This window comes from Hylobates moloch, unplaced genomic scaffold, assembly GCF_009828535.3.
Source record: "Hylobates moloch isolate HMO894 unplaced genomic scaffold, HMol_V3 SCAFFOLD_12, whole genome shotgun sequence".
NCBI lineage: Eukaryota > Metazoa > Chordata > Mammalia > Primates > Hylobatidae > Hylobates > Hylobates moloch.
Window position 1 is genome coordinate 55,549,207 of NW_026652287.1, and position 13,952 is coordinate 55,563,158.

Consider the following 13,952-nt stretch of genomic DNA (forward strand, 5'->3'; position numbering starts at 1 on the left):
AATATCCTTTAAATAACATTTACCTGTTTTATTCTCTCTCTAGCCCTTGACAAACACCCTTCCACCTTCTGTTTTTATGAGTGTGACTATTTTATATATTTCATATAAGTAAAATCATAACATCCATCATTTCGTTACTGGTTTATTTCAGTGGACATAATATTCTCAAAGTGTATCTTTAAATGTGACAAGATTTTTTTTTAAGGCTGAATAATATTCCATTCTATCAAACATGTCTTCAAGGTCTTTTGTTGCATATTTTAGATATAGATTCATAAATGTAATTGCTGTATTTGATAATTTTATTTTTAGTTATTTGAAGTACATGTATAACATTATAAAATAATATGTGCATCCTTGTTTTCCACCAACAATCCACATGGGTTTCTTTTTTTTTTTTTTTTGAGATGGAATCTCCCTTTGTCACCCAGGCTGGAGCTCAGTGGCACAATCTTGACTCACTACAACCTCCGCCTCCCGGGTTTCAAGCGATTCTCCTGTCTCAGCCTCCTTAGTAGCTGGGATTACAGGCATGTGCCACCACATCTAGCTAATTTTTGTATTCTTAGTACAGATGGGGTTTCACCATGTTGGTCAGGCTGGTCTTGAACTCCTGACCTCGAAATCTGCCTGCATCAGCCTCCCAAAGTGCTGGGATTACAGGCGTGAGCCACCTCACCTGGCCAAGGGTTTTACTGCATCATCAACAGATTAGGTGTTTTTAAAAAATTAATAGTGGCCGTTTAAATGGATGTGAGGGATTTTTTTTTTCATTATGATTTTTATGCATTTCTCTACAAATTAGAAATTTTGTGTGTCCTTTCAAATTTTTTTATTTGTGTTTTTTGATGAAAATGTATTTCAATTATTTGCCTATTTCTAAATAAATTCATTCAAATTTATTGTTTAGTTTTAAAAGTCGTTTATATTTTTTGAATATTGACTCCTATCACATGTGATTTGTAAATATTTTCACCCATTTTCTAGGAGGCCTTATCCCTCTATTAAATGTTTACTTACATGTGCAGAAATTTTGAAGTGTAGTATAGTTAAATTTTTGCTTTTTTCTTTGTTGCTTATGCATTTAATGTTGTCTCTAAGAGAATGGCGCCAAGATTATTGTCATGTGTTTCCCCTATATATTTTTAAATGATGAAGTTATCTGGCCTGGAACGGCACCTCACACCTATAATCCTAGCACTTTGGGAGGCTGAGGGGGGTGGATCATGAGGTCAGGAGTTTGAGACCAGCCTGACCAATATGGTGAAACCTCATTTCTACTAAAAATACAAAAAATTAGCCAGGCGTGGTGGTGGGTGCCTGTAATCCCAGCTAATCAGGAGGCTGAGGCAGGAGAATTACTTAAATCCAGGAGACGGAGATTGGAGTGAGTGGAGACCATGCCACTGAACTCCAACCTGGGCAACAAGAGTGAGACTCTAACTCCGAAAACAAAAAAAGTTATCTTCTTGTGTCTGATTAAAAGATTTTTCCACATATGGTTTAAGGAAATAAACTTTATTATTTTTTATTTTTTTATTTTTTTTGAGATGACGTCTCACTCTTTCACCCAGGCTAGAGTGCAGTGACACAGTCTCAGCTCACTGCAACCTCTGCCTCCTAGGTTCAAGCAATTCTCCTGTCTCAGCCTCCCAAGCAGCTGGGACTACAGGTGTGTGCGACCATGCCTGGCGAATTTTTGTATTTTTAGTAGAGAAGGGGTTTCACCATATTGGCTAGGCTGGTCTCGAACCCCTGACCTCAGGTGATCCACCTGCCTCAGCCTCCCAAAGTGCTGGGATTACACGTGTGAGCCACCACACCAGGCCTTATTTGTTTGTTCTTGAGATAGGGTGTCACTCTCTCAACCAGGCTGGTTTGCAGTGTTGTGATTGTGGCTCACTGCAGCCTCAACCTCCCAAACTCAGAAGATTCTCTGATTGCAGCCTCTCAGGTAGCTGGGTTACAAGTGTGTAGCATCATGTCCTGCTGGTTTTTTTGTATTTTTGGTTGAGACAAGGTTTTGCCGCATTGTGGAGGTTGGTCTCAAACTTCTGAGATCCAGTGATCAGCCCACTTTAACCTCCCAAAGTCCTGAGATTACATTTATTTTTACTAAGTAGTTTAATTAATTTATATTTAAAATTATTTCTTAAAATGAAATTACTAGTTTTATTGCTATTGTTTTATGTGTTTGAGTGGTATGTTTTTTTCTTATTTACCGTTTTATTGCCTTAACTTTAATTGTGTAGTGACATGCTTCAATTATTTTAAATTTTGTTTTGCATACTTTCTATAAATATTATCTTCATAATCATCTTGTATATTAGTCTGTTTTCATGCTGCTGATAAAGACATACCTGAGACTGGGTAATTTACAAAAGAAAAAGGTTTATTGGTCACAGTTTCTTGTGACTGAGGAGTCATCACAATCATGGTGGAAAGTGAAAGGCATGTCTCACATGGTGGCAGACAAAAGAAAGAGCTTGTGCAGGAAAACTGCCTTATAAAGCCTTCAGCTTTCCTGAGACTTATTCTCTATCATGAGAATAGCACAGAAAAGATCTGCCCCCATGATTCAGTTATCTCCTACCACGTCCCTCCCACAACATATGGGAATTAAAGAGGAGACTTGGGTTGGGACACGGCCAAACCACATCATCTTAAAAATGGAGTTTATGTAAAACATCTAAAAATTAAAAATATATTTTAATCTCATGACAATTTCAGTTGAATATAAAAATTATACCTCTATATTTTTCAGTTTATTAATATTAAAAATTATTTTGTGTATTAACATTTATGCAGATTTTTATTGTTTTAAATATTCTACAGAAGAGCTTTAAGGGTTTTATGCGTCATCATTATGATAGTAAAGATTTCTACATTTGTATATTTACATTTAATAGAGAGCTTTATTTTTATATATGGTTTTATGATGCTATCCAGTATTATTTTATTTTTAAATAAAATTGACTCATTTTAGCATTTCTTCGTTGTTGTTGTTGTTGTTGTTGAGACGGAGTCTTGCTCTGTTGCCCAGGCTGGAGTGCAGTGGCGCAATCTCAGCTCACTGCAAGCTCCGCCTCCTGGGTTCACGCCATTTTCCTGCCTCAGCCTCCCGAGTAGCTGGGATTATAGGCGGCTGCTACCATGCCCGGCTGATTTTGTATTTTTTTGTTTTTTTTTTTGTATTTTTAGTAGAGATGGGGTTTCACCATGTTAGCCAGGATGGTCTCGATCTCCTGACCTCATGATCCGCCCACCTCGGCCTCCCAAAGTGCTGGGATTACAGGCGTGAGCCACCGCGCCTGGCCCATTTCTTTTTTTTATATGCAGAGTCTTGCTGTATTATTCAGGCTGATCTGAATCTCCTAGTCTTTAGTGTTGTGACAGCTTTGGCCTCCTAAAACTGCAGGATTACAGGCATGAGCCACAGTGCCTGGCCATCATGGAGCATTTTTTTGTAGAACTGTGCTAGTGGTGATGAACTCCCTCAACTTTTATTTTGGAGATTTTCAGTTTTCATCTTATTTTTAAAGGGAAATAAATTTAAATCAAATATTCTTGGTTACAAATTTTTTTTTTCTTTTACTACATCAAAATTTGGGAAGTTCTCACCTTTTCAAGTAACCACTGTATTATTTTTTTTCCCATATTCTTCTAAGATTCCCTTAATGAATATATTGATCTACTTGATGGTATCTAATAAGTTTTACATTCCGTGTTTTAATTTTGTTTTGCAATTTTATATTTTTGTGTTATATATTCTAGCGTATGCCACAATACACCTGATATTTGTGTTTTGACTTTTTAGTGTATATCATAATTGTGCATGACAATATTTAACTTTGTATAATTTAAGACCATGTGGAGCAAAATCAAATATGAATCAGCCATATGTCTTTTTCCAGTAGAATTATCTCTATGTTTGTTTGCCTGTATAAATGTTATCCTTTTTTTTCTTTTTTCTTTTTTTTTTTTTTTGAGACAGTTTTGCTCTTGTTGACCAGGCTGGAGTGTAATGGCACAATATCGGCTCACTGCAACCTCCACCTTCCAGGTTCAAGTGATTTTCCTGCCTCAGCCTCCCAATTAGCTGGGATTACAGGCGCCCACTACCACGCCCGGATAATTCTTGTATTTTTAGTAGAGACGGAGTTTACCACGTTGGCCGGGCTGGTCTCAAACTCCTGACCTCATGATCCACCCTCTTCAGCCTCCTAAAGTGCTGGCATTACAGGCATGAGCCACCGCACCCGGCTACCCTTGGTTTTTTTTTGTTTGTTTGTTTTTTGTATATTTGTTGTATAGGTTTTTTGTGAATGTTTTTCTAATCCTGTGTAGATGAGTAGTTATAAAATTCTTGTAGTTTCAACATCCTATTTATGAATCTATATGATTTTTGTGTGGGAGAAACACTTTTGGATTTGAATATAATTTAAAACTATCATAACTCTGTATCTCTTTTGGGTATTATTGTTTATTTTTACTTGTCAAAAAGAATAACAAATTTACCACAAAATATTTTTAAATATTCAGTTTAGTCATACTAATTATCTTGACATTGTCGTGCAACATATTGCTAGGATGCTTTTATCTTGCAAAGCTAAATCTTAATACATACTGACTACCACTTTTTTCTTTTTTTTTTCTTTTTTGAGGTGGAGTCTTGCTCTGTCACCCAGGCTGAAGTGCAGTGGCGCCATCTCAGCTCACTGCCACCTCCACCTCCCAGGTTCAATTGATTCTCATACCTCAGCCTCCTGAGTAGCTCAGATTACAGGTGCCCACCATCATGCCTGGCTAATTTTTGTATTTTTATTAGAGATGAGGTTTCACCATGTTGGCCAGGCTGGTTTTAAACTCCTGACTTTAGGTGATTCACCCACTTGGGTCTCTCAAACTGCTCAGATTACAGGTGTGAGCCACCATTCCTGGCCCCATTTTTTTCTGTTTTATGGCACTGTGAAAACACCAGTCTGTTCATTGTTTCTAAGAGTGTAACTCCTTCATATATCTCATAAAATCTGTCTTTTTGTGGCTGGCTCATTTCATTTTGCATAATGCCATCAACATTTATCTTTATAGTTCGTACAATATTTCATGCTTTTTGAAGACTGAGTGATATTGCAGAATTTTTATATTTCAAATTATCTACTGAATGATTTGGTGAAAGAAATCTGCATTGCTTTTACCTATTGGCTTACAGTAACAATGCTGCAATAATTATGACTATGTAAATGACTCCTTATATGACCATGTATGTGAAAGTTTATATATGTGCTGCATTCTATTAGTCTACTTTTTCACCTTTATACCCATACCAAATTGTTTTAATTCTGTAGCTTTGTAATGTGATTTAATCAAGAACTTTAATGCCTCCAGCATTGTTCCTTTTATTTTTTGAAGATTGTTGGGTACTTTATTGTCTCTTGAGATTCTATATACTTTTGGGGTTGCTGTTCCTGTTTCTTCAAAAATGCAATGAGAAATTTGAAAAACATTGCATTAAGTCTGTCTGTTGCATTGAGCAGGATGGACCTTTTCACACTATTAACTATTTCAGCCTTTGTTTAAAAGCACACTCAAGGGTGTGTTGTTTAATTTCTATATATTTGTAAATTTTTCAGTTTTTCTGTCTTATTGTTTTATACTCGTACTCCATTTTACTCATAGAAAGTAGTTCATAGAAGTTTACTTTTAAAAATTTTGGTAAGACTTCCTTTCTGGCTTAAGATGTGGTTTATCAAGGAAAATGTTGTATGAGCTAATTAGAAAGGTGTGTATTCTGATGTTGTTGAGGAGTGTTCTCCATAACTCTGTTTGGAATAATTGTTTTATATTGCCTTTAAGTAGTCTGTTCCCTTATTAACATTCTTGTTTTATTTTTATTACAGAAAGTGTGGTATTAAAATATCTTGCTATAATTATATTGCTTTGTATGTGTTTCTTCCATTCTGTCAATATTTGCTTTATATATTTGGAACCCTAATGTGAGACACATACACACACACACACCTGTGCACGTGCACAGACACATACACACATACACACACACAAATATACACAGATTTTTCATAGATTCCCAGTGAATCAGTCTATTATTTTTTGATGTCCTTTGTTTCTTTGGAGTTTAAATTTCAAGTACATTTTATGAAATATTATAATTTTTGACTTAAGATGTAGCTTGTGTAAGATTATTTTGACTGTTTCTGCTCTCATTTGATTAGTATTTGCATGGAATGTCTACTTTCTTCCTGCCTCTTTCAGTCTTTTTTTATCATTAGATTTCAACTGACTCTTGTAGAAAGGCAAGATGAATCTCAGTTTTTAAAATATTTTAATAAAACTCTATTGAAAGTATGTCTGAGTTTAAAAGTTAATTTTATATATGTTTAAATAATTTTCTGAAATAGAAAGACGTACTGTTATTAAGTATTTTATTTGATTCTTGCATCTTTGTCTTTTATTCTCTTTCCATCTTTCTTTGTGTCTTTTTGATAGTTGTATTGATAGGCTTTGACTTATTTTGTTTTGTGTATTTATACAAATATTTTTGTGGTACGTTGGGAATTACATATAACCTCTAAAAGATACAACAACATATTTTAATCTGCTAAATAAAGAAACTTAAGTTGCATACAAAAATTTGTTCTTTTTATACCTTCCCTCAAATTGTCATTGATGTTGTTAATTGTATCTTTTTATATTGTATATTCATTAATGAATATTTGTAATGTTTTCTATGCTTTTATCCTTCAAATTTCAGAGAATAATTAAAAATGTTTTCTGCACTACTAGGGTAATGCTAAGAAATTTGACTTTTGTGTATTTGCATATTTTTCCCAGAAAATCATGTATTTTTATATGATTCTGTGTTTTTATTTGAATCATGTTATTTTCAGTAGAAGGAACTGTTTTCAGCACCTTTTATATGTAGGGCATATGCACTTCCAATATACTTTTTTAGAATTTGGTTACTTTAAAGGTTTTTACTTTTTTTGTTTGGCAGGACAGATTCGCTGATGATATTATTCTCAGTTAAAGCTTTTTTTCTTCACAATTTTTTTCATGGCTACATCACACAGTTCCCTTATGGCCTGCAAAATTTTTGTTAACAGTTCACTGATTATCTCATAAGAGTATGTTTGTAAATGGCACATCACTTTTTTTCTTTTCTTTTTTCTTTTTTATTTTTTTTGGAGACAGAGTCTCACTGTATCCCCCAGCCAGGCTTGAGTGTAGTGGTATGACCTGAGCTCACTGCAACCTCCACTTCCTGGGTTCAAGTGGTTCTTCAGCCTCAGCCTCCTGAGTAGCTGGGATTACAGGCATGCACCACCAAGCCTGGCTAATTTTTATAGTTTTAGTAGAGATGGGGTTTCGCCATGTTGGTCAGGTTGGTCCCAAACTCCTGACCTCAGGTGATCAGCCCACCTTGGCCTCCCAAAATGCCTGGATTACAGGTGTGAGCCACCGTGCCTGGCCTGGCACATCAGTTTTGTCTTGCAGCTTCAAAGGTAATCTTTTTGTCTGTGACTTTTGAAACTGTGCTTATGTATGTGTTTGTTATAAATATCTTTTTGTTATTCTAGTTTGTTGAGCTTTTTTATTTTTACATCTTTTTTTTTTTTTTTTTTACTTTTAGGATCTGTCAAATTTTTTTGTGTATATTTTATCTCCACAGTTTCTGTTTTTTGATATCTTAAATATTTTTTATTCTCGCCCTCATTTATCTAATTTTCCATAGTTGTTTCTGTTCCTGTTTTAATCAGTATTATTCAGTTTATTACCAATTATTAAAATTAATGTATACACCTTTTTTATGGTTTCTTTCAGAACATTTTGTGATATTTTTGGTGGGATTGTATTGCCCTATTTTGTATATATTATAATCCTTGATTGAGATTTGGACATTAAAAAAAGCTACTTGTCAAAATCTTTATAATGTAGCTTTGTCCTGGCATATTCTGAAAACAATTGTCTTGGCTGGTGATTATGAGAGTTTCTTAAACATGTTCTTAGGATATGTGTTGTCTGAAATTTTATGTTTATTCTTTAGTTAAGAGAGTTTACTCATGTTAATTTGTAGTGTCAGTCATCACTTGCTACACTTGGTCCATTTCTGTGGTACTGCAGTCTCTCTGCTGCTGTAACATTTTTCTTTGGTCTCAGCAGACTCAAACTCTCATTCCAAAATATACCACCATTTCTTTCAGTACTTTATGTCATGAGAGACAGAAACCGGTGTCAGGAAAAAACTCTAAAAGCCAGAAATGACAATGATTGTGCCAGTATTTTACCTTTCTTTTAAAACAGAAACCAAGAGTTGGCAATTTACTTGTAAAGACACTATGTTATAGTGGGAACCAGGAAAATATGTGTTGGGTAAATTTAACAGACTTTTCTTTTTCTTCTGTGTGTTTTTTTGCATTATGCTTACGTGGGACACTGCACACACTTAAATCATTTATGAATTTTCCACAGATGTATTTTGGTCTGTATGTTTTTGTTACATTTATGTCTATGAAAGAATTAGGGCCTGTGGTATTTTGCAATGCCATCTTGTCTGTGTAGTTTGTATAATTTTATAGGTAAGATTTTTAAACTATATTCATGTGAGTCTAGTAAGTGGAGTAATTTATTATTTTTACTTTTTTTTCAGGTATATGTCCTCATTTTGCTCAAGACCTCTGGCCAGAGCAGGGCATGGAAGATTCTTTTCAAAAAGCAATACTGAGAAGATATGAAAAATATGGACATGAGAATTTACAGTTAAGAAAAGGCTGTAAAAGTGTGAATGAGTGTAAGGTGAACAAAGAACATTATAATGGACTTAATCAGTGTTTCACAACTGCTCCAAGCAAAGTATTTCAATGTGGTAAATATTTGAAAGTCTTCTATAAATTTTTAAATTCAAACAGACATAAGATAAGATATACTGAAAAGAAATCTTTAAAATGTAAAAAATGTGTCAAATCATTTTGCATGCTTTCACATAAAACCCAACACAAAAGCATTTATCATAGAGAGAAGTCCTACAAATGTAAAGAATGTGGAAAAACCTTTAATTGGTCCTCTACCCTTACTAATCATAGGAAAATTTGTACTGAAGAGAAACCTTACAAATGTGAAGAATATAGCAAATTTCCTAAGCAACCCTCAACCCTTACTACACATGAAATAATTCATGCTGGAGAGAAACTCTACAAATGTGAAGAATGTGGTGAAGCTTTTAATCGATCCTCAAATCTTACTACACATAAGACAATTCATACTGGAGAGAAACCCTACAAGTGTGAAGAATGTGGCAAAGCATTTATATGGTCCTCAACCCTAACTAGACATAAGAGGATGCACACTGGAGAGAAACCCTACAAATGTGAAGAATGTGGCAAAGCTTTTAGCCAATCCTCAACCCTTAATACACATAAGACAATTCATACTGGAGAGAAACGCTACAAATGTTTAGAATGTGGCAAAGCTTTTAAGCAACTCTCAACTCTTACTACACATAAAATAATTCATGTTGGAGAGAAACTCTACAAATGTGAAGAATGTGGCAAAGGTTTTAATCGATCTTCAAATCTTACTACACATAAGATAATTCATACTGGAGAGAAACCTTACAAGTGTGAAGAATGTGGCAAAGCATATATCTGGTCCTCAACCCTTACTAAACATAAGAGAATTCATACTAGAGAGAAACCCTACAAATGTGAAGAGTGTGGCAAGGCATTTATATGGTCCTCAACCCTAACTAGACATAAGAGGATGCACACTGGAGAGAAACCCTACAAATGTGAAGAATGTGGCAAAGCTTTTAGCCAATCCTCAACCCTTACTACACATAAGATAATTCATACTGGAGAGAAACCCTACAAATGTGAAGAATGTGGCAAAGCCTTTAACTGGTCCTCAACTCTTACTAAACATAAGATAATTCATACTGAAGAGAAACCCTACAAATGTGAAAAATGTGGCAAAGCCTTTAAGCAGTCTTCAATCCTTACTAACCATAAGAGAATTCATACTGGAGAGAAACCCTATAAATGTGAAGAATGTGGCAAATCTTTTAACCGGTCTTCAACTTTTACTAAACATAAGGTAATTCATACTGGAGTAAAACCCTACAAATGTGAAGAATGTGGCAAATCCTTTTTCTGGTCCTCAACCCTAACTAAACATAAGAGAATTCATACTGGAGAGCAACCCTACAAATGGGAAAAATTTGGCAAAGCCTTTAACCGGTCCTCACACCTCACCACAGATAAGATAACTCATTGGAGAGAAATCTTACAAGTATGAATAATGTGCCAAAGCCTAAAAAAGCCCTCAATTCTTAATAGATAAAAGATTATTCATACTGGAAAGAAACTACAAATGTGAGAGAGGCGCTAATGCTTTTGACAGTACCTCAAACTTTAAAGAAAATCATTCTGCTGAAAAATCCTAGAAATGTGAAGAATGTGAAAAAGCCTTTAAATGATTGTCACTCTTGATTGTAGGTAAGATATCATACTGGAGAAAACTACCAGTGTGAACAATGTGGCCAAGCTTCGACAATGCTCACACCTTATTGCACAGGAAAGCATTTATACTTGAGAACAAATGCACAAATATAGGCAAAGTAAAAAAGCCATTAATACCTGCTCACATCTTACTTAAAATCGCAGAGTTCATAGTAAATAAAAGCATTAAAAGTCTAATTACTCTCAGGAGATCTATCAGAAGATATGTCTTTAAAGTATAGAAGAACATTTATTTTGAAAAAGCATTACACATATGAAGAGGATTGTAATATCTTGTACCACAGATTTTATTGTATACATTTTATACTAGAGAAAAACCCTCAGGCAGTTGTTAAAATTTTGTTGAACATCAGGGAGTTTATACTGAAGAAAACCCTGCAAGTGTAATGAATTTGGAAAAACATTTTTTCAAGAATACGAAGTATAAAACACCAAAGTGTTCATACTAAAATATATTTTTGCAGATACATTAAATATGAAAGATATTCAATCCAAAATTAAGTCCATGTAAATATCAGGGAATAATTCACAGTAGAAATATCTAGGGCCACTCAAGCTTTAGACATTACACTAAATCAGAGTGCTGAGTATGGAAAATAATACAAACTAAAATTTTTCTAAACATTTGTATACAACTTCAAAAAGTAGAATATTTTTTGGAGGGTTATAATTGCATTCAAAGTACTTTTTTTTTGAAAATACAGATTTTTTAAAAAGTGAATAATGTGTTCAACTCATGCTGTTTCATCATTCCTGGTGTATTCACATGTGAAGGCATGTGACTAATTGTTGCTGCACAAAAGATATGAGATTCTTTTTTATTAGGTAGGCATTATTTATGACCTTTTCTATGAAAAGATATGGACATAAAAATATAAGATGCATGAGGAAAATTTAGGTAGAGAGGCTTTTTGTGGTTAACTTATAATATTGAGTGATGCATGAGGTAGGTGTTCAGAATAATATTTCTCTGCATTATGAATGAAAAACATTCTTTAGTTAAAATTAAGTTAGCCATATGTTATTTTATTAATTGTACTTCTATGGAATAACATGCAGTCTATTTTTAAATTATAGATTATGTGTGAACTTAGCTTTTCAATTCAACATTTTTAACATGTTAAATACTATTGTGAATTCAATGAAGTGTTCTTATGCCACTAACTTTAACCTATTCCCTTACTCAAGGGTGTAGGTAAAAGATGGTAACAATACACTATTTGGTAAGATAATGGACTGACATCTCTAGCAATCTTTTTTGCCAGTGGCTTTAAATTGCCAATAAATTAAAGAATGTTGTTCTTATAGGTTAAATTTTTATTCTTATTTTCACATTTAAATTTATTTTTATTAATTTTTGTGGATACATAATATGTGTGTATATATATGCCATATATGGTATATTTTGATGCAGGCATACTCGATATAATAATCACATTAGAGGAAATGAGATATCCATTACCTCTAGCATTTATTCTTTTTATTACAAGCAATTCAATTCTACACTTTCAGTTATTTTTAAATTTGCAATGTTATTGATTACAGGGTCGTTTTTATGGTCATAATAAAAAATTTTATACAAACATGTAAAATCCATACATTTCTGAGTTCTGAATATTTTTTAAAATTTTAATATATTTTTCTTTGAACATGTGGCCTTTGCCTGCAAGCACATATAGACTCTTAGAATTGATTTACATAAAATTAAATATATACATCTATTAAAGACAAACCTTAGGTGTAAATAAATTATGGAGTAAGTATGTTTGTGTGAGTATAAGTTTGAAACTATTTTTAGCAGCAAAAAGAAATATTCAAACAAAATAAATTATTTTAATAAGGTAATAAGGTGTCTAATTTACTAGAAAACAAAAATTTTCAAAAATGCTGAAACCAAATCTATGCTATTTGCTTTGTATTGAATTTATTACTGTACAGTCTTTGGGCTTATGATTCAGAATCTCCCCATGCAAATTCTATGTTTTAACCTGACTGGTACTCATGCTAGACCCATAACTTTCTTTTTTTGTTAATTATTTGTTTATTTATTTATTTATTTTTGAGACGGAGTCCTGCTCTATCACCCAGGCTGAAGTTCAATAGTGTGATCTTGGCTCACTGTAACCTCTGCCTTTTAGGTTCAAGCAATTCTCCTGCCTCAGCTTCCCAAGTAGCTGGGATTACAGGTGCCCGCCACAACATCCAGCTAATTTTTGTATTTTTAGTAGAGATGAGGTTTCACCATGTTGGTCAGGCTGGTCTTCAGCTGACATTAGGTGATCCACCCACCTTGGCCTCTGAAAATGCTGGGATTACAGGCATGAGCCACCACGCCCAGCCTGTGTAATAGTTTTTGAAGTATTCATTATGTGAGCTGGTCTGTAATTATAAGAATATTTTTTTTTAAATTTTGTTGTTTGATAAGTTATTGGAGTACATGTGGTATTTGGTTAGATGAGTAAGTACTTAAGTGGTGATCTGTGACATCCTGGTGCACCCATCATCTGAGCAGGATACACTTCACCATATAAGTTGTCTTTTATCTCTCCCCACTCCCACTCTTCTCCTCAAGTCCCCAAAGTTCACTGTATAATCTTATGCTTTCGTGTCCTCATAGCTTATCTCTCACATATCAGTGAGAACATATGATGTTTGGTTTTCCATTCCTGAGTTACTTCACTTAGAATAACAGTCTCTAGTCTCATCCAGGTCATAGCAAATGCTGTTAATTCATTCCTTTTTGTGGCTGAGTAGTATTCCTGTGTGTGTGTGTGTGTGTGTGTGTGTGTGTATCCACTCGTTGATTGATGGGCATTTCAGTTGGTTCTATGATTTTTTTAGTTGTGAATTCTGCTGCTAGAAACATGCTTGTGCAAGTATCTTTTTCAAATAATTACTAGTTTTTCTTGGATAGATAGTAGTGGGATTGCTGGATCAAATGGTAGTTCTACTTTTAGCTCTTTAAGGAATATCCACACTGTTTTTCATAGCAGCTGTACTAGTTTACATTCCCACCAGCAGTGTAAAGTTGTTTGAAATGTTTTTTCCTCAGTGCCATAAAGAAATAGCACTTGAACGTAAATTTAATTTATTTAGTAAGGCCATTTTTACTTCCTGCAGAAAGTGTACACTCGTCAGCAGTTTTGCCACGAGAGTACAATGAACAAAGGAGACAGGGTCATTTATAACCTGACGCATCCACCCTATTGCTGTGTCCGATTTCCATTGGCTGGAATGGGACCTCACATTCTGTATTTAGCCCAATTGGCTAGCAACTTAGAACTTTTTAAAAGAGGCAAAGGTAAAGGAGAACAAAGAAAGGAGTAAGTAACTTGTGGAATGCTGAGAAAGGTAAAACCACTTTTAAATAAGGAAGAGGAACAGGCTATGACCTAATGCTTGCTTGGACCAGTATAA

At 34.2% G+C, this 13,952-nt stretch overlaps 1 protein-coding gene across 1 annotated transcript in view; it reads left to right on the forward strand.

Annotated features, from left to right (window-relative positions):
• The window catches only part of LOC116478770 (zinc finger protein 254), a 35,517-nt gene extending 24,072 nt beyond the window's left edge, over window positions 1-11,445 (forward strand). Inside the window, 2 exon segments of the mRNA XM_032170271.3 lie at window positions 8,669-10,286; window positions 10,288-11,445. Of these exon segments, the coding sequence (XP_032026162.1) occupies window positions 8,669-10,286; window positions 10,288-10,315 (1,646 nt within the window). The 3' untranslated portion in view covers window positions 10,316-11,445.
• The last annotated feature ends 2,507 nt before the right edge of the window (window positions 11,446-13,952 follow it).